Here is a 21,829-nt window from a genome sequence, read left to right as displayed (position 1 = left end):
CGTCCCATCCCACGGGATGTTTCCCATGGGATTCCCATGGTATTAACAATCCTATGGACAACACTGAAACCACTTTTCGGCTTTTGTTCTATAATTCCTGCTACTTCATCATACAATAGATGATTCAGAGGAAAGATTTAAATCCTTGATGAATGAAATAACAGTAAATTTTATTTGCAATATCAAGTATCGACTACCATGGGAAATACAAATGTGTGCTGTCCCATCCCATCCCATCCCATCCCATGGGACGTTTCCCATGGGATTCCCATGGGATTCCCATTCCTATGGACAACACTGGCTATCAATCTATAATAAAGTAGACCAACGCTATGTATTGACGAGGAACCCAGCAGCCCATTAATTTTCAAACAAGCGAAATGCAGGCACCAGAGGTAGAGAAGGGATGGAGACAGTCGAGAGGGTTTTACCCACAAGGTGGCACATCATTTTCACATGTCAATAGTTTGTTTATTCTGGTCTATTTCTATAATATGCTCTCACGTGCAATAAATAATTTTTTTTATAAAACCTTGCGGCTGTTATAAAACTATTTTACCATTTTTTTCAAATAAAGTGTATTTCAATGTAATGTGTTGAATTCATTTCATCAGCAAAAGATTCCGTTTGCTAAGACAATATATTTAATAAAAATGAGGTTTAAAATAAGAAAATACAAACAAAGTTAACTGCATTTTTAAGTAAATTATTAGATATGCCCATCTAAACTCTGCCAAAGTTAACTACTGTTCATGAAAGTGTGTATAAACGTAACACATTACAGAGTGTAACAGCTTTTAATTGTCACAGAGTGACATTTCCTCTACAATAAGAACAGTAGATTGAGCCCCAAAAGAACAGCATATAAAGGTAGGTATTTGAAAGGCCAGTTTTTGGGTAGACAGAACAGCGAACAGTTAGAATAGTGTGGGGTTAGGGAGATGTCAGCGTCGGGTCAGTAGGGTAGCGTGGGTTGTAGGAAGGACTTTTTCCCCAGCTGCAAACCCTGGAGCTTGTATTCAGATTTGTCAGATTTCGATTAACTTTTCGATGAGATCCACGTTAAAGTTAACTGTTCATGTTGTTACCTGTTAACTGTTCACATTTTAAAATCAAAGCCACATACAACTGCAGCATTCAGATCAGCTACCGAAGCACACTCATGCACCTTATTTTTGAAAAAAGTAGAGATTAAAAAAAGACTGTAGTGGGTGTAAAAAAAGAGTCATGGGAAAAAATATTGTGGAATCAAGCAAGAACTGCACACATATATTTGTATATTTAGAATGGTACTGATGTCATGGATTCATCTTTGTTAATACCTGCATTTGATTTTAAATATACACGATAAATAAACGTAAGAAACACGGATCTACTAATAATTAACATCTCATATAAATAATGTTAATAGGAAGTACTTCAAAGCAATAAATTAAAAAAAATATTTTTGTAACCGTTTTAAAGTTCTCAATTTCTGTCCTTACTATTCACTCAACTGACACTATGGAAAGTCATTATTACTCCTCTTTGATCGATCAGCAAAGGACGTCCTACCATCTGGCTTATCTTAGAATAATTTGAAAACTGAGGTTTTATACTTCTTTTGTTTATGCACTGTATATGTCAAGTAAAATTATTTTTTTAAAAAGGGGTATTGAGCTCCCTAGCAAGGAGAAACTATTATTATTTTTATTGTTATTAAAATAAACTTCACCTTTCACTATTGTTTTTATTTTGCTGGTCATTTTCATCTTCTACATTGATGTTTTACTTGATATGTGCCACATAACCTAATTAATGCAGTCACTATTTCAGTCCTCTGAAGGTGAAAGAGATATGCGAGGTGAATGCGGGCATGGCAGTCAGGTAAGGTATGTGCTGATGATCCTTGAAAAAATCCAAAAATAAAAATTTCATGAACTCCACTTGAAGGCTCCCTTTCAAAGGACGGACATTTTTAATCAACCAGCTGAAAAAGTATCATTAACCTATAAAATATGCCATGCTATCTATAAAAAATATTGCAATAACAAATTTCAAAATTCAAATTAAGAACAAAGACTTGGCCATTACCTTCAATCTCTTCCTGATGGCAATAAAGATCAACCATGGAGGTGACACTGCAGCTAATTTTTTCCATGTGGCAAGTACACCATTTCACTCAATTTTCTGTCGCACAAATGATAGGATTTTACACTCCTCTTCAAAAAATGAAGCATATTCAGTCTTGATGTAGATTCCATTGACTAGAAATGGTTGTAAATAATGAATTCATCCAAAATATATTAAAAAAATAAATATTACACATGTGAATTATAGCAAAACTTCCTGGCTAAAGACAACTGAATGCTGCACAGGTGAAGACATATCCAGAATGAAAAAACTCCACTATGAAGATAACTGGATGGTATATAGACGAGATATCCAATAAAACTCCACAATTGACAAAACTGAATACCACAGCGGCGAACACATATTCACAATGAAGCTCCACAAACAAACTGCTGCTTAATAAGAACACATAAACTTTAGTCCACACACAGCTTTCTTCTTAGTACAAAATATTCAGCCTGAAATTTACCAGCAAGTGTGAAATAATTTGTGACCTGAACATTTTATACAGAAGTAAAGTCCTTAGACGTCCGGCAGTCTTCAGTGCACAAGAAGGTACAGAGAAACTCCTTGCATTGTTTGCACAAGAACTTTTGGTGTTTTCTTCACTTGCCTTTTATGCTCATGTTTTACATAGCAGATACATATGGTGCCCAAAATCAAAGGTCCAGAAAATGCTGCTCTGTTTTTCTCAGAAATAATTTCCTACAAGTGCTACAGCTTCGCTGAGGCATTCATCTTCATTATTTGCTGCAACAAGAACCAGATTTTGCTTAATGGACACATGTCCTCTAAACATATGCTAGGCTTGCTAATTTTCCAGAGGCAAAGAGCTTATGCCCCTGTAAAGGTGTGAAAGTGAATACAGTATCTAACTTTTCTAACCACTTTGCTGTATTGCAATGAATGGGCCTTTAAGCATCATCTAATCACTTTTATCAATATCTGTAGACAACAGGGTCCTGATGCTGCTGATGTTGGAGGTCTATCCATAGTTGTGAATACAGACAACTCCTGGTTTTTCAGTTCAGCCCCAGCTCCTTATTAAGAGAAGTCTTGTGGTCCGCGGGCAGAAGTCAAGTGGTTGCCGGCTGACAGTCGTCATATGTCAGCAAAATGATGTTTAAAGTGATGCATTCCTCGCATTAACATTTTAATAACAAAGAACGAGGTAGTTTTATGTCAACTTATTACTACACTACTGTCTCAAAAGGACATTTAGTTTTGAATTGTAATGCGGCAATTTAAATTTGAAATTCATAGTACAGACTGATTATTAGGCCTTGGTGGTCGGCCATATTTTTTGCTTAAGTAATGAGGTCCGCGGTCAGAAATACTTTGAGAACCACTGCCTTAGGATGTTGCTCTCACAAGAGTATTGTTGATGGAACGATATTTCTATGTGTGAAATTTGGGCCACTGCACCGACGATTGTACGTGAGCTTCCATACAAATGTCATAATAACTCTCAGATATTTTTGGATGCAGAACTTTACTGACATCGAAGATTCCGTGTAATGGCAGGGCTGCATTCACCGCATCTGTTGAATGTGCATAAGCTTCCATTGTCTTCTTTTTATCATCACTGGTCAGCTCAGAGTGCGACCTATCTATGTCGTAATGCTGTTCGTTACAAGTGTACAAATGACATTAATCTGTATATTTACCTTTGCTGTCACTACCGATTTTTTAACAGTACTACCACTATCTTGAATATGTATCAAGCAATTACCATCCTGACAGCACAATAAAATAAGAAATTTTGACCAAAGATAACGATAGAAAACAAGCCAAGCCACGTTACCCATACAAGCGGATTTTCTATAAAAGCGAGAGACCAAGGTGAAGCATATTTGCGAACACTTCATGATTTTAAATTTCCGTGTTTATGTGCGATTCATATTATTTATTATTTCACAAGAAATATTTCAGACTAGTGAAGTAAATACTTTAAATACTCTAAATTGGAAACGTTTGGTTAATAATGCAACAAAGCAATACACTTACGATGATTATATTCTTGATATCAAAAGTCTCGTTTAATTCCATTTTCGCGCTGCTCTTCCGGAAGTGAAGTCGTCCTCTGGTTCGCCGAATCTAACAGCGGAGAGCTCCGCAATACGCTAAGAGTGAGTCTCGGCGAACGTCCGTGATGAATGGTTTGACGTAAACGCTGCTCCATCCCACCAATCAGCGTGCTTGTACCTCGATGGGAAGCCAGGGGTGAGGAAGGGCGAAATGGCGTTCAACTTTCTGAGAAATGAATATATTGTACTACAAATGTACTATGTGCCCGCCTGTGATAATTGGTTCAGTTCACAACTCTAAAGGCATTGTGATCAACAGAGGGCTGCTTTGACCCGTGATGTGAATGCATGGAAGGAGGTTTTAAACCCATAATATTACCAAAGAGAATAACAGCAATGACTACTGCTACACGGCTAATGACAATATATACTGTACTAATGTAGCTTATTTCTGCCTCACTGTACGCTCAACATGAAGACAAACATTAGGTTTCTTGTTGATGCCACTTCAAATACAGACATTTCTTTCTTGTCCCAATTAAAGGCTGTGATTTTAACTTCTGCACACCTAGCTAAGCACTTTCATAAATATTTTAAACCATCAAGGTCACCAACATGCAAATTATCCCAAAAACTGTTTTATTGTATGTCTGTCACTGGTCCTGGTGGGTAGCAGATTAGTGTAAATGTACTCGTGTAATCAGCTTGAGGCACATCTGTAAGACTAAACTGGAGCCTCAGTTTGGTAATATCCGAGAAGCTTGACAGGGACTCAAGAACTTGACCTATGTTGAAGATTTGCTTAAGTGCTCTAAAGACAATATATCCATCTCATGCGTTGACAATACATTCATACTTCATGCACTAAATGATTTGCATGGTCATTATTATCTTAGCGTTCCCAGAAAGGAAACGCCTAGTGACAAAAACAGGAAAAGGGCGTTGAATTTCTGAAAAACCGATCCAAACCAGGACAAAGGCTGTCGTGCGTCCTGTTGTCAGCGGTTGTCGTGTTCTTGTGCCAACGATGACTAGACTGCGAGCACTTGTACCGCTCTGGTAGAGGCTTAAGCCCTCTTGAATGAACACTTCAATGATGAGAGTGTTGGGGACGGCACACGACTCACAAACAACACACTCCATCCCACACGAGTTCTTCCTTACAACAGATCACAAAGATTTGTACGTTGGCTTTCTCCTAAATTGTGAGAGAGCTTGCATTTATTGTAAGGGGGCGGCCAATAACTTTTACATAACTCAACATCAATGCATAAACATGACTATAACCAATAAATAGTATATTAATGTCATGGACTACTGTCAACCTCCCTGACTTTCCATTAGTTGGATAAATGTTGCTTCAAGAGTTCCCAAAATTTCCACTTACGGTTTGGATGATGTCCAGAGACGCTCACTCTTACACAAACATCTACACTTCCTTGAATAATCGTCCTTGAAACTTCCTTGAATAACCTCCCTCGAAAAATCCTTGAATAATCTTCCGTGAATAACCTTCCTTGAAACTTCCTAAGCTGGGGCCACTGGGGTTGACGAGGTCAATACTCCAGGTTGACATCAAACCTGTCCTTGTTCCAGAGGAACGGGTGTCAACTACACTTTCAAAACTTTCGAACAGTAGGTGCTGACTAGGAAGACACACCTGACTGCCGACGATACACTTTAGTGTCCCAGAACCGGAGGTGCTGACTCGGCAGAAACACCCGGGTGGTAACGATACACTTCAATAACCAGGCACAGTGGGTGTTGGCTGGGCAGGTACACCTAGCTGCTGACGATGCTCTTCCAATCGTCTTCCTTTCCTGCGTTAATTCCTTCTCCTCCCAGATAATTCCTTCTTCTCCCAGGTAATTCCTCCTCCTAGGTAATTCCTTTTCCCAGATAATTCCTGAAATGCTTACTTGTCTAATGAATATTCGTATTTAACTTTATTACTATTACAACAACAACCACAACTCTTTCCATAATCATCACTTCCAACCAAATATTACATTATTTCACACCATTTTTTCGTGGATAGGGAGATAGCCAAAGCAATAATAAAAAAAACTCGTCTCATACCTTGACTAGGCAAGGAAGAGAGATCGCAGAGTGCGTGAACAAATGACTAAGGACTCCCTTGCCCACTCATCCACTTCGACTTGCTCCCACCAGCCCCCCAACTCACCCACCTTCAACTCACCCATTAGTCACTTACCCACACACTCCGCTAGCTGTCGAGCGATTTTTGTTTTCGTCTAAGTTTCAAAGATAAACATGACATCTAGAAGCCTTTTTGGATGCTCAGTTGTCATGGAGGACATATCTACAGACTGGTAAGGGAGTGACCAGACAACAAGTCAGAGGTGGAAGGATATGAGTGTAGCTGATGTCAGTGTACAACATCATTCAGTGCAACAAAAATATTAGCAATAAAACATCTGGTTGAAATACTTCATGGGCTGCTGTCTGATAAAATCTTCTTTGAATTCGCTGTGGGTTTTATTCTACAAGGTTCCTCTCTTCGGGAAAAAGAGTTTCGCTGTATAAATTACATTCAAATATCTGTCGGTAAATACTCGCCCAGTAAAAACATCTGCCACCCGTGACAAGCGTGACCTGCCTGGTAATCTTTCATGCAAATACAAAAAAAAAACAAAAAAAAAACAAAAACAAAAACAAAAAACCAACCACGTCTTAATAAAATGTTAAATCTGGCGGGCTTTTATTATTGAGCATTGAGTAAGAGTACTCTGTCGCTAGTATGACCAGTGAAACAAGAGAGTTTTAGTAGTTTTGTTTCGTTTTTGGTGAAGAGATGAAAAGCTGTTAATGGAATGGGAAACTGGAGACACTCGCCAGCGGCTTTAAAATAGTCCCGCAGAGAACCTGTGACAAGATACTGCAGTGGACACAGAATAAGTTTCCAAGGATTGCTTCTTTTGTCACATGCATCTGCCCCCAGTTACCACGAGTGAAGGTTATTACATTGTATGCAAAATAAACTAGAAGTATCTAACCTTGACATTGCCTCAGTTTTTCGTGATTATTTTTACTTACCAAATAAAGATAGGACGACTTCTGTTAAGACTGCCAGGAGCATCTATAAGGCTTTGCTTTGGTGGTCTGTTTTTGAAGAGAGCTTGCTCATATTTATGAATACATTCAACAAGTACACTATGAAGGTAGCTGTACAATGCGAATACATAAAACATCCAGATACGACTATTTATTTATTCCAGTTTTTTTACAAATGTATTGAATACATTTTAACATGTAGAAAATTTTATCACAGTTTCAAAGCGATTATCTAATATTTCTAGCTGCCAATAGTAAATATGATTGTGTGTATGTATGTATACATATATCTTGTGGTCTCTTGGTAAACCTTTAGGAAGTGGTGTGTGGTATGTACTACCACAGATTAACAAGGAAGCAGAGCGGTAGTGGTCCAACTCAACATTAAGCACCTTTTTTATTTTCCTTATCATGGTTTCACAAATATGAGATGGCAATAGAATGTTATTCACTATCAGCTTTCTGTGATCAGATACACAAGGCGCAGAAAATGTGGCCTGCTGTACACCTTGTGTTTGTTTTGCTCGTGTACTGGGCAGTTTGTTCACAACAAGAAACATGTAAGTTCACCTTTCTTCTCGTCGCTAGTTTGTAGACATAAGTAAAATTGAGATATATTTATATCAGCTGATTCCTGTTGTTTCCTACCCAGCCTGCAAGAGTTCATCGGCCCCGAACGGGCCCGTTTCGGGCTGAGAAATGGGGCCGTTAAGGGAAGTTACACTCCTAGCCCGCCGTATTATGGGAGCCTAAAGTGCATCGGCCCCTTGCGGGCTTGGGAGAAATAACTCCCTCAGCCCTTCAAAGCCCCACCCTAAAAACACCTCGCAGCCCTTCCATAGTCCCTCAGCCCTCCATATCCCCACCCTAAAAAACACCTCGCAGCCCTTCCATAGTCCCTCAGCCCTCCATAGCCCACCCTAAAAACACCTCACAGCCCTTCCATAGTCCCTCAGCCCTCCAAAGCCCCAACCTAAAAACACCTCGCAGCCCTTCCATAGTACCTCAGCCCTCCATAGCCCCACCCTAAAAACACCTCACAGCCTTCCATAGTCCCTCAGCCCTCCATAGCCCCACCATAAAAACACCTCATAGCCCTTCAAAGCCCCTCTCAGCCCTCCAAAGCCCATCCTAAAAAACACCTTTCAGCCCTTCAAAGCACTTGGTAAATACCAGCAGACAAAAAATAGACATGATTCAACAATTTATTAAATACAAGCAGATACACAAGGTTTTCATATTACTTTACAACAAAGAATTTTCACAAATGCCTGACCAAAAAATATTCATTGCAATTTATCATATACATATACAAGCAAAAAAAATAAAGGGTTTTAATATTTATTACAACAAAGAATTTGAGTCTTCAAAAACTTCAGGCTAATTGTTGCGAATACCTGACCCCCAAAAAAGAAAAAAAAATCATTACAATCTTCAAAACAATTTATCATATACAAGCAAAAGATAAACAAGGATTGAATATTTATTTACAACAAAGAATTTGTCACAAATGCCTGACCCCCACCTCCAAAAAAAGAAAAAAGTCATTACAATCTTCAAAAACAACTTATCATATACATATACAAGCAAAAAATATACATGGTTTTAACATTATTTACAACCAAGAATTTGAGTCTTTACAGTCTTCAGGCTAGTTGTCGCGAATACCTGACCAAAAGAAAAAAAAAAGGAAAAAAATCATTACAATCTTCAAAACATATCATATACAAGCAAGCAAAAAATATACATGGTTTTAACATTTATTTACAACAAAGAATTTGAGTCTTTAAAGTCTTCAGGCTAGTTGTCGGGAATACCTGACCAAAAAAAACAAAAATCCTTACAATCTTCAAAACAATGTACTATATACAACACAAAAAGGAGAGAAGAAATTTATTATATACAAGCCAAAACTAAACATGGTTTTAACATTTATTTACAACAAAGAATTTGAGTCTTCAAAGTCTTCAGGCTAGTTGTTGCGAAAAAAGCTTTAATTAGATTTCACAACAGCCACTTTCCCCCCTAAATTCTCTACACACAGATTCCTCTTCCAGCCTATCAAATTTCTCACCTGAAACATGGGATTGCTGCTGGAGTCATTCCTTGTTCACCTACATTTCGTAACTTGATTCATATGTGGAGCAAGCTTCGAAACATTTCTCTGTGCTCCTCAACAGCATGACCCATCTGCAATCAAAATATTAGTCCTTTAATGATAAGCAAAAACAAGGCATTTCAATTTATTCACTTCTTACCGATGTGCCATTCAGTTGAAGTAAAAGGTATTTCTGTTTCTTACTATTTATGAGCTTTAAAGCAGCTAGGAGGCAACAGGAAGTTGATGGCCAACACCACTTATGTAAATAGATTCATGTAGGCTTGCTTCTAGTGTTGATTACTATTTGTGGATTAGAAAGGAAAACTAATAAGAGGTAGAATCACTAGAACCATATCACATCAAAGCAGTTGCACTTGTAAACAGGTGTACAACATGCAGAGATTACCCAGAACAGGGTAATAGGCAGGGTTAACTTTCTTCATAAACAAATCATGAATGATAAAGCCATGCTTACATTGATAAATTAAACACATGCATGGTTATTTTCTTTGATTTCTTATTGCACTGACCATCAGATGGCTTTGTCCTTGGACTTGTTCCTCCATTCTTGCCAGTTACTTCCAAACTATTTGTAAGCAGTGGCAGATATAATATCCCCAGGCTGCTGCTGTGCACAAAGGGAAATTGTGATGGTTAAAAGTCAAATACAAATGTTTCATTGTAATACATTTGTACATGAAACTACAGTCTACTTCAGGGTCATATGCAACCCAAACAGGAAAACATATTGACTTGCAAAAACAAAACAAAAACAATCAAGTATGCTCTCAGTATCCCAACCTTTGCCCTACATAACTAGCACCACAATTTCTACCTGCCTGCCCCACTATTTCTTCAAAGAAGCATTTTGACTAAAAGAGCCTGCTCTGTAGTAACAATTATCTCGTTATGACATCTTTCATGTATTGATGAAATGTCAGTAGTTTTCAGTGTATGGTTAGATATGTTATCTCTCTCTCTCTTACATATCTATATGTAAAGTTTTCAATCTACTTGAACAGGAACATTAAAAATGGAAAAATTAAAATTTTGACAAGCTATCAAGTGACAGGACACTTAAATGAAAGTGGAGCATTTATCTTGTGAGACTGACTTATAGCCAAACCCAGTCAGACTCACTGCAAGAATCTCTCTCCTTACAAAATAAAGTACTTAAGCTCACATAATAAAAAAGTAGCAATTTAAGAAGCCACTTCAAAACACTTACTGGTACAGCAATAATCCTGTTTCATATGCAGAGTGATGAAATATTTTAGTTCTTCTTTTATAATTCCACTCATTCCAGATTGGGAATAACCAGTCTCGTCATATACCATGTCAGTTGATTTTCTTACAACCCTTTCAGGATCTTGAATATCCTACACAAATAAAGTAAAGCATCCTACACAACATGTTAATTTATGGCATTGTCACAACTCTTCATGAAAAACCTTTGATTACTGTTATCTTATCACGTGTGTGCACATTTATGCAGAAACAATCTGCAGCCTGTGTTGTCTCTTTTTCTAATATATATCCTACATTGCCCAAAGATTACTTGAAGTTATCACTAAAGTTTCAAATAGATGAAATTTTAAGCTAATGAGGTAATTGGTTTGGTTGTGTTTACATTGTGTTTAACTAAACTGTAACTGTGGTCAGTCTTCATGTTTGCAATAATGTACAACAGCTTTACAACAATGTTATTTTATATATTATAATTGCAGAATGCAAACACAATAGAACACACTTTAAGCATTCATTGTAAAAGTATGCAAATATTATAAAACTGGACTACTTTATATGAAAGAAAAAAAGTATATATAACACATTTTACCAAAACTGAAACACTAATGTATTTCACTCTGTCAGGAATACTGTTTGCTGTTCTCAATGATTAAGAAATGTGTAGTCTTATTTTACAACATGGAACGGTTTTATACGCACACTATACATTCAGCTTGGCTCATCTTCAGCCACGCTGTGGAGTTATCTGTTGACTGTTTTGTAGTCGGCATTATTACAATGCTTTGACTAAGCACGATCCCCGATCTTCAGCATTTCCTAGAAAGTGAAATAACCAAAGTCTGCATTAAAAAAAAAAACAAACAAACAAAAAAAACGATTACAATAATCTTTCAATACACGATCGAGTGTTCAAATTTCAATAGAAGGTAAATTGCTAAGAACTATTATAGGGTCAATTAATTATAAGGATTGTTTGAAACACTAATATTTTGCTTCGAGAATTTATACATAAAATACCTTGTGTTAGCCATGCGGCATCTTACTACAGCGAGCACATGGCACAAAGCGGAAGTAGCACGCGACAAATCGACGATTCGGGCTGAACTATACAAATTAAATTAAACTAATACCAGAAATCCTGATACTGTACAGACAGTTTCAACTGGTATGAATAATTCATGTTATAATATTTTACAGAATTTTAGGGTACACTTTACACTTAATTCACAAACTCACCGAGAGTGCGATGACCAAAGCGGTTGTTGCAGGTAGAAGCCCATCGGGCGGCCAGTGTGGAGTCCGACAGCAGGTCAGCAAATGCGGGCGCGAGGTCAGAGGGCGGAGTGAAAAGTCCGACATACGGGTCACTGTCAGCGCGTAACGGCTACGCCCTATGGGCGTTCGGTCAGTTAGGAGCGGGATAGCCCGTAGCCCTTACTTTCACCCGTCCCCCCGATCGGGGCCCTTCAAAATCTGAAAGCTTATGCAGGCTGGGTAGGAGCATTAACGTTTTATTTCTTTTTGTTATTTATATTACATTCTTTATACTCTCATATTTCTGCCAAAGTAGTGAGTTCCAAAGAGCTAACGTCGCCCTCATAGTAAAAAGCACTTTTGCTCATTTAATGCTGTTTCTTATAGTTGGATTTTTTCTCAGGGTTATATCTGGATAAGATTTTAGAATGTGTTGAGTGATTTTAATTTTTGTTTAAAACAATTGTGACTGTGAATGATCACAGTAAGATCATAGGGAAATGATCGTGTTTAGATTAAAGGGATTCAAGACAATTTAGTGGATTGAAGAAACTTACATTTATTTCAAGAAAAGTAAGTCACTGTATAAATATTATTGCCAGAAAGAGTTTAAACAAATTATTTACAAATTTTCTTGCAGGTACCGACTTGAACTTTTATCCTCACAGGAATGATGTTTTATATGTTAATGAAAATGACTTTGTCAACTTGACATTCTGGTTTAACGTGTCGGCATGTAACCAGACAAATATTGTCCATAAAGTGACAGTTCATACGAAGACAACCACCGGCATTGAGTATGACGGGGCAGTAACATACAATAATGGCAAGTGCACTGGACGACAGTCTATTCAGTGTATCACCCCAACAGGCCCAGCAACGTTGTACAAACAAGTGAATCGATCTCATCTGCTAATCGAATTGGAATTTTCGTCACCACCTTCTGATGATTTGATATCATTACAAAAGAAGCTCAATGTTTTGTGTAAGTATATCACACAGCTCGTAAGTACCTTCTGATATCTGCCCCCACCTCCTTCACATCTTTCTTTCTTATCTTTAATCTTTAATCCTCAAATCTTCTTCTGTCTTTCTTCTTCTTCTTCCTCTGATTCATCTTTCCTAAATTAAACTTTTATTACACACTAAGAGTTGTTAGATTGTCTGTGTGTTCTTGCGATAGATTCTTTTGCTCGATTGAACTTTTTCTATTTATAGAAAATACAATAATTAAAATGATCTCTTTTATTTTGTACGTACATTCAAATGGTTTTGACAAGCATACACGTTGTTTTGTCTACCGTGGGTTTTATTACAGATCCACCAGATGTCACAAGTCTCACTGTGAATGGAAGTGAGGTCAGTGGTAACTACCTGATTGATGAATTCCAAGAGGTTAGCATCTCCTGCACCTTTGACCCAGGAAACCCACCTGGTAAATTCTTCTTGTTTGATAAAACTGGAAATGAAATAAAAGCTACTAGAGGTGAAGACTATCTCAACCTTTCCCTGACACTCCGGTGTGAACACGACTGGCCCACAGTCCGATGTGAGGGAAGCGGCTCGAAAACTAATAAGTCTGTGTCTTTCCTTGTCAGATGTAAGTAGCCAGCGCTTACTAATACTAGGAGTTTTAGTTGAAATGCTCGAAAATGCATCTTAGCATGTGTGTGAGGCTGTTGTCACACGTGTACTTATAAGCTTACAGCTTACATTAGCGTGCTGGTGTGTTAGAGTAAAACATGAATGCGATCGAGTGTTCGTATGTAACTGTGTATTGTATGTGAGATTGATACAGAGAAGAACTGAAGGCCTTCAAGTAGATGAGTTTATGTGTTTATCCAGAGAACAAGTCTATAGCATGGTCAACTTTTGCGAGTAGATTCCAGGCAGGTGTCAAAAAACAACTATGCACTAAAATTTAAAAGGACTCCCCTGCTATATAGGTAAGCCCTCCGTCTATAATTAGCGCGTTTTAAGAATAAGCTTTTGTCTCTTTTATGCTTCCGGACATTGCCGTGAAAGACAGCTGAAAGTATCTCTTCTCACCCCCACCTTCTTTTTAATAGGTCTCTGGCTAGTAAACACTTCACCCTAGACCTTAATTGGGGGGATTGTTACTTCCCCATTAAGGTAAATAAATAATAGTATACTTAGTTCACGTGATCACTAAAAGGAGATACTGACATCTATCACTGTACAAAGGTACTTAAGACTGGCAGCCCTCTCTACCTGCTGTCCTTTGATTTGGGTTGGTGGGAAGAGAGGGGTACTGATATCTCTTCCGTCGTGTACCCTCCCAAAGGCTATCTCCTCCGTTTCTTCAACATTCAGCTTTAGAAAGCTGCGATCAAACCAGTCCTCCAGTTCCCCCACGCAGGCCACGTACTGTGACAGGGACTACTTGTCTTTGAGGCAGGTCACAAGGGCCATGTCATCTGCATACTTTACAAGTTCTATAATAGGATTGGTAATGGCAAAGAGTGCGTGAACACACTTTACTCATTGTTTCTTTTGTCCTCTGCTCATCACGGTATTCACGCCCCTTCATGCTTCCTTAACGTTTCCCTCGCTAAGTGACTTTTCTACTTTCTGTCTGCATTCCATCCTAGATGTTTTTGCCTTTTCCTTGAACTCCTCTTTTTCAATTTCTGTCTCCCTGCATAAAAGTTACCTTCTTTTCACCGAGACAGTGTTTCAGCTCTTTACGCAGCCATGGTTTGTTATTGGGATAGCTGTAGGTCTTCTTGGCAGCGATAAAATACTCTTCACAGAAGTAGATGTAAGAGGTGACTGTGTCTGCCAGACAGTCAGTTATTAAAGAACTCCTCCCAGTCGGGGGCCTCGAGGCAGCCTCTAACAATTGTTGAAAACGATGTGATGAACTGCTTAATTAACAACTCAACCAGGTGGAGGTTATATTGCTTGTACTATATACAATTAGACATGAACACTTTTGTTCCGTTTCAAGATATGGGAAGTCAAACAACCTCCAACACTAATTTAAAAAAAAAAACTTACTTGATCTCTCCTTACACCTTAACGGTAAAAAAACAACTGTATGATCTCATTTCCTGCTACACATTCACATTTAACCGTACACAAACACACACACACACCCCAATCAAAAATCCGTACCATTCATTGTGTTCATATTATAGAAACTTACTTTTTTACTTTTATGGTTGCGATAACTTCTATGAAGTTATCTCAATCTCCCGAGCTACCACCTCACCAGGCGCTATGCGAGGAACCCCCTTCTGGTGCGGGGCCCTGGAGGCTTCCCCCCTTCTCCAAAAGCGTGGAGGTTCCAACGGGTCACTTGGCGGGTGTGACAACGAAAAACGGCGTCGGCTAAACATTTTTCCTGACATTTCGGAATGGGAGGGATGAGATTTTCTACTCACTATTTTCTTGACTGACCCCTTCGGAAGGGACATCAACAGAGGTACCTTCTCAGCGTTGTTGATGGCTGGTGAGCGCTGAAGAAAATGTGTATTTCTGGAGAATGAAGGTAAGCATTGGCGAAAAGCTTTTCTTTCTTGCGTTTAGCCAGTAACTGATTGATTAAAGCCTGTTAGTCGTCAAAGGACCCCAGGGCAACATGTTCACCCTTCTTTATGGATCACCTGCATTCAAGATTCAGGCACAAGGACTTAACAGCAAAAGTAACACTGATGTGGAGAAGAAACATCGGTAAGGATTTTCTTCATAAATTAGTTAATTTTTGACACTACTCTAAAAGTGAAGATAGTTTTGAATCTTTAAGGATTTCTAGAATATAAACAATACGCCTAGTTTCATTTTCACTTACATTTTTTCAGATTTTCTTTTCATAAAGTGTTGTTAGAAACCACACACAACAACGTATCCCCATTCATACCACAGAAAGGAATCAGCGGTATATACAGGTGGGGGTGGGGGTGGGGTTATATACTCTGTACAGCTTCTAGCATTAAGAGTAACCAAAGATTAATCAGTGGTCAGCAGAATATTTTGTTCTGCCCTACATCCTTAACTCTTTAGTTCTTTAAATAAGTGTTCAATAAAGAACTATGTGTCAATATTCGATTATTGAATTTGTTGAAAACCAGCTTCATTAAACGTGATGCGCACAGCAATATTATACACTATTGCATATGTAGAACAATTGCACAGAACATACACAACTGTAGCCTAAAACTCCTTACATAATCACAACGCACTCTTGGGAACCCAGATAAACATAGTCAACCCTAGTCGTACTAAACCGTGATTTGGACTTGGCATTGTAGCGGTAAGTACCCTTATTTACATGTCATAACCAGTTACTTTGCAGATGCCATCAGTCTCCTGTTTCATCGGCAGTAACATGCACAAACCAAACTGAGTAAGGCAGCAGAGGAATCGGAGAAGACTGTCATAAAGATCAACAGAAAGAAGACCAAACTTTTGAGAATCAACTTCAAGCAGGAACTCCCAATCCAACTTCAAAGAGAGAGCATCCTGGAAACATGCCGCTTCACGTATCTCAGGAGCATTGCCAATAAGGACGGTGGAGCGGACGATGACATCAAAAGCCGCATTAACAAAAGCCAGGTATGCTTTCAACAGCCTACCCACCCACCCCTCATCTTCAACTCCCGAGTATTATTCTTCCTCAGTAAGACCCGCATCTTCAACACCAATGTGAAGGCAGTCCTACTGTATGGTCCTGAAACCTGGATAGTGACAAACACCATCAACAACAAGCTCCAGACATTTACCAACCAATGCATACACCATATTCTGGGAATAAGATGGACTGAAAAGATCTCCACCAGCAGCCTATGGAAAAGAACCAACCACAATGCCACTAGTCAAGACATCAAAGCTCGCAAATGGGGCTGGACAGGACACACCCTGCGTAAACCAGCTGACACCAATGCCAGGCAGGTACTTGACTGGAATCCTCAGGGGAAGAGGAGAGTTGGGAGACCAGAGCAGAATTGGAAAAGAACAGTAGAGAGCGAGGCAAAGGACGTGGGAATCACATGGGCCCTACTGAGATGGAACTGTCCTATACCGAGTCCGCTTGCGATCGGTTGTTGCAGCCCTATACTCAGTAAATCACTCTACTGCGGGAGAAATTTTGCAGAAAAGTAAAAGTCCTTTATCAGGAAGAAGAAACATTTCCTTATTCCTGCTTGAAAGCACAGGTTCATTGTATTGTGAGGAAGGTATTGAACTCACAGCCGATGGCTCGGCCTGTACTTTGCCAGGGCATCAATTTAATTAATTTTGAAAGTAGATTCTAAATTCTTTTTAAACTGGTTAATTAACGAAGGAGAGATCTACAATTTGAAGTGGGGAAACTATTAAAATCCACTTAGTCTTCGAAGTATGTTCTGGTGTACTTAATACCTTAATGAGAGCTTTGTACTACTTTTGTGCTATCCTTTTTTTACAACAATACATCAAGATATTGTGGAACTTTAAGGGAGAAAAATGTACAATATGAGCGTGTGTATATATATACAGATGTTTGTAATTAATGGATGTTGTATGCACATGTATGTATAAAGATACGGTACATAAAGGTAAATATCCACTACATTTTGTTGTTATATCAGCTGACAGTTTGAAAGAATAAACTTACTAGCAAAAGAAATACAAATATCATGTTTTCGAGATAACCAAACATCTTGATGCACAAACTACTGACGTCCCATATTTGTCTAAGGAAATAAATAACAGTCCTTCGATCATTTGTATACTTCATTTTTGAGAGAATACATGTACACATTCTTCAAATGCTGTTGAATTAAGGAAGAAGAAATATTTCCTTATTTCTGCTTAAAAGACAAGGTCATTGTATTGTGAGAGTGAATCCACCCTTGTTTCAAATTTATTTTAGTCAACATTAAATTGTCTCATCCTTTAATTATCTTTTAGTTCATGAAAATAAATATGAGATTATGATTTAGAAATAAAAAATTCATAAACTTGCCTATTAAATTATATATTAAAATCAAAAATATAAAGAAACAACTTTAGAACAAAATTATATTACCAAATGTCTGAGACTTTAGGTGATAAGCTTTGCATGGAAATCAACCAGGATAGCCATTCTGGGAAAAAAAAGTCATTTTCCACTGGACAGCGTTTGTGTCTTTTCAGATCTTCATTATTTAAAAATCATGCACGGCACATGAGGTATTTAACGGCAAAGCGAAGTATTCCAACAACTTGATTTCATCTGCTAAATACCGTTTTGTTCCGCCATATTGTCATTCCCCTAGAATTTTGAAAAAAGTTGTTCACTTTCCATTTTACTTTGTTTTACAAAATCCTTGTTGAATTAAATGGTGTAAGAATTTTATAAGACTAATAAATTACACTGACAGGCCCTATCTGCACATGCGTAAATGTTCTTATCAGATTAATCGCAGACGACACTTTGCTGCAGGTGTTCATTGTTAATCAAAGATCGGGAGCAATGGTTTGATTGGATAATATCCTATCTGCTGCTTATACTCCTTTCTTCCCAGCAATAATGTGTATGTATGTTTAATTAATCATCAAGTTTTAGTGTGATTGTTATGGAATATGTTTCATTCTTGCTGTTTTCATAATTATATTTTATTGCTTTTTATGATTTTACTAATTTTATTACTTTTTATGTTTTATATTCTTTTCCTCACTTTTACTCATGTCATTCATTTACTTTGAGTTATTTCTGGCAGTGTATTTAATCACTAAACATTAAAATAGGGAAAAAAGAAAAACATTTGCCACGTAAATAGGTCGAGAGTTATAACCACAATATGTCACTGAACTGCACCATTTTCAAAGTTATTTGAATGACAAATAATAATCCAATTATATTTAGTTTTCTTTGGTTTTTTAAGATATTTGAGATACTGGATAACCAGCACAATATATGTGATGCAACTGCAATGTTATTCAAACAATATCAACCATTAAATGTCAGATGGCTTAGTGATCTACTGTATGGAATCTTGCAGACAGCATCACACAAAGAACTGCACACATTAAGTGATCAGTACACTTAAGGTAAATTATCTAATACTAAAATATCTTTACTAAATCTCCCAACTCTATTATTTTTTATGTGTATTGTGATCTGTTCACAGCAATGATGAGGTCATACATACTGTGGAGGAGTTGTTGATGGTCCAGGACGCCAGAGATGGGATTGCAGTGCTTGAGCATAGTTGGACTAAGTGCATTGATGTCAATGGGGACTATGTAGAAAAATTGTGGAAAACTGCCTGGTTTCTGCATCTTCTTCTGGGTGAGGCTTAGAATTTTCTGAACGACCCTCGTAAACACATCCATGTTTAAACTGTAGAGAAAAAAAAAAACTGACCCTTCCAGTAGACCTTCAAATTTGATAGAATATCATATTTCCAATTCTTACTTATGATTTTGCGTTATGGGGACTAGCAATAACTGATCTTGTAGTAAAACTGCTAAAAATATTTTACAAACTAATACTTAGATTACTAAGAGAACCCATCATAAATGGTATTTGAAGAGTGGTGTTTATATTAAAAGTAAATTAATATGCTGCTGAGTTAAAATGGTTGATGTGAACAAATCAAAGCAAATTGTAAAGGGAGAAGGAAAGCTATCTATCTAATTTTACCTGACTTTCAAAACTTTGTTCAATTAGACTTTAGGCTAATCAGACAAATATCACAACTGAATGTTTCAAAAGAAAGACAGATGTGTGTCTGAATGATCAATACGTTCAAAGCTGAGTAACAGAGAGACTGATTGTGAATTCATGATATGGGCTTTACTATTTGTGTAATTTTAATTATATTCTTTCCTTTATTTGGTGGAGAAAAGAATAAAGAATTTGAATTTCTAAGTATTTCCTCTTAATTGCAGGGCTTGAAAGGTTGCTTGCTTTATCATTTAGAAACATGACACTTCCAAAAATATCTGGAGCTGGCTGATGTACTGCATAGAACCTCAACAGCTTTAATAAATTGTAAATATCACAAAATAGTACATCTTCACATAATATTTAAAGTTATTCTTTCTTTTTGTTTTGTTAAATGTCTAATTTTTCTGCAAAGAACTGTAATCGCCTTCATAATTACCAATAATTGTGTTCGACTGTCTACAAAAAATAGGTTCATGCAGACATGTGACCAAAGACACTGTATGCATTACTGCATGATTGTCTGAATTAGCAAGTTTATACATCAATTAAACTATTACATATTAATGCTCACACATTTGTGATCAAATCTTTAAGCCTATTAATTTGTCTCCCTTTATTTGAAAAAAACCTTACAAAGGTCTTTCTCTTCTGCAGATTGTACTTCTAACAATGCAGTGATATAACTGTATGAGCCACATAAAGCCCAACAAACTTACGGAACCTGTAATTGCATTATGGTATGTTTGCTAATAATATTTAAATTTTAATTTTTTTAAATTTGAGAAAAATATCTTGTATAAAATGCACTTCCACCTAAATATGTATTACATTTACTCTTACAGTTTAATTATAAATAATACAGTAAAGAATACATTCCTACATACCAACATGCAAGCTTACATGCATACTACCCAAATGCATTTCCAAATATACACACATGTTTATGCACCTACATTGTTACAACAACTGCCTTCACTTATTTTCAAATTCATTTCCCAAGGCTGGTTACCTCCTCCTAGTCCAGAAATATAAATCTTAGTGAAAGTTTAGAAAAATAATCTGAAAACTATTTGCATTTAGGTATAGAAAAATTAAAAGTTATTTCTGGTGCACTAATTAAATAAATGATAATTCATAAAAATGGAGTCATTTCGCTTCTCATGCATGCCTCATTTTTGTGACAGTTTGTTCCAATTCTATTATTTGCCCAAATATACAAAGCTTATTCAACAACTTTATTCTTTATTTTATTATAGCATTTAATTTGGGCATTATGATTAATAATATTAAGCCCATGTATATTTTCCCCATTACTGTGCTAATGACTGGAAATGATAATACCAATAATAATACCAAACTGTATATTTTCTAAAAACCCTTTCTTTAAGAAACAGCAGTCTGAGGTTTGAAGAAATTAATAAATTTCTTTATCAACAAATCTACTGACTTATTACATGATAAATTGTTGAAGTACATAATTCATAGAAATACAATTATTTCACTTTTTATGCATGCCTGATTTCTGTAACAATCTGTTCCTAACCCACGTACTTACAAGTATCACAACGTTTCTCATCAATCATATGCTGATTTTATACACAGCTGCATGGCTCCACTCCACTGCCTGAGTCTCACTCTGCTACCAGCACCATAGATCGAAGTCTGTATTAATGAAGTCAAAGACTGGATGATGTCAAACAAACTGAAACTCATTGATGATAAAATGGAAGCCATGTTCGAGAAAAAGAAATCCATCTTCACTCGTTTGTCCACCAAGTCACATCAAGGTGGGCAAAACCAACATCACATTTGCATCCTCCATCAGGAATCTGGGATTCATTGTCACTGCAGACAGGACTCTTGCAAAACAAATTACAGCTGTCTGTCAGTCTACCTATTATGATTGACATGTTACAGCTGTCTGCCTTTTATGAGCTACTCAAGATCAGCACCCTCTGTCACATTCTGTCTACACATGCTACGAACACTCTTGTCTGTGTGTTTGTTTTATCCAGATTTGATTACTACAACTCCTTGCTTGCTGGCTGCCCTGTATACCTTCTTCATAACCTTCAGAATTAAAGTACAAAACTCTGCTGCATGTCTGGTGCTTAGAGCTAGGAAACGGGACCACACCACCCCTCTCCTTCGTGTAGAACACAAGCATGCATGTACAAATGCTCAGATAGATGTACACATCCATGTGCCAATATAATTTGTACATATACAGGGAGGAGCATACACCCAGATGCAGGTAGCCTCCCCTTTGTTTAATATTGAGAATCTGTAATTTTGTTTTCTTCTTGGGATCTTTATTTTGCTTTCTGTGATCATATAACTTTTAAATACACAAAC

General features: G+C 37.3%; 2 protein-coding genes and 2 long non-coding RNA genes across 11 annotated transcripts in view; 2 read left to right on the top strand and 2 right to left on the bottom strand.

The window, feature by feature from the left end:
- The window catches only part of LOC112567851, a 32,390-nt gene extending 26,736 nt beyond the window's left edge, over nt 1–5,654 (bottom strand). For 3 of the 5 annotated variants that reach the window (XR_003099923.1, XR_003099926.1, XM_025244707.1), the window contains exons 1-3: nt 5,527–5,654; nt 4,120–4,365; nt 2,074–2,862 (exon numbers count right to left, since the gene is read on the bottom strand). The gene's annotated coding sequence lies outside the window, so the exon portion shown is untranslated. The remainder of the gene's footprint in view (nt 1–2,073; nt 2,863–4,119; nt 4,366–5,526) is intronic. The other 2 variants (XR_003099924.1, XR_003099925.1) reach the window with 2 other exon arrangements.
- A 747-nt stretch (nt 5,655–6,401) lies between these two features.
- LOC112567849 overlaps nt 6,402–21,829 on the top strand; it is a 57,481-nt gene continuing 42,053 nt past the window's right edge. For both annotated transcript variants that reach the window (XM_025244698.1, XM_025244697.1), the window contains exons 1-4: nt 6,402–7,321; nt 7,687–7,774; nt 12,458–12,802; nt 13,136–13,417. In XM_025244698.1, the coding sequence (XP_025100483.1) occupies nt 7,130–7,321; nt 7,687–7,774; nt 12,458–12,802; nt 13,136–13,417 (907 nt within the window). In that variant the 5' untranslated portion in view covers nt 6,402–7,129. The remainder of the gene's footprint in view (nt 7,322–7,686; nt 7,775–12,457; nt 12,803–13,135; nt 13,418–21,829) is intronic.
- Nucleotides 8,821–12,057, bottom strand: LOC112567856. 3 transcript variants are annotated; one of them, XR_003099928.1, is made up of 6 exons: nt 11,581–12,057; nt 11,263–11,379; nt 10,544–10,694; nt 9,846–9,943; nt 9,289–9,404; nt 8,821–8,882 (listed from the first exon to the last, which is right to left on the bottom strand). It is a non-coding gene; the product is annotated as an uncharacterized LOC112567856 (long non-coding RNA). The 3 variants fall into 3 exon arrangements; XR_003099927.1 differs by lacking the exon at nt 8,821–8,882 and having other exon boundaries at nt 9,134–9,404; XR_003099929.1 differs by lacking the exon at nt 8,821–8,882 and having other exon boundaries at nt 9,134–9,404; nt 11,800–12,057.
- LOC112567857 lies at nt 13,430–21,222 on the top strand. The gene is made up of 6 exons (XR_003099930.1): nt 13,430–16,395; nt 18,245–18,335; nt 18,933–19,093; nt 19,696–19,798; nt 20,129–20,211; nt 21,077–21,222. It is a non-coding gene; the product is annotated as an uncharacterized LOC112567857 (long non-coding RNA).

Source organism: Pomacea canaliculata, linkage group LG7, assembly GCF_003073045.1.
Source record: "Pomacea canaliculata isolate SZHN2017 linkage group LG7, ASM307304v1, whole genome shotgun sequence".
Taxonomy (NCBI): domain Eukaryota; kingdom Metazoa; phylum Mollusca; class Gastropoda; order Architaenioglossa; family Ampullariidae; genus Pomacea; species Pomacea canaliculata.
Note: the sequence above shows the minus strand (reverse complement) of the source record. Positions and strands in the feature narration are given on the sequence as shown.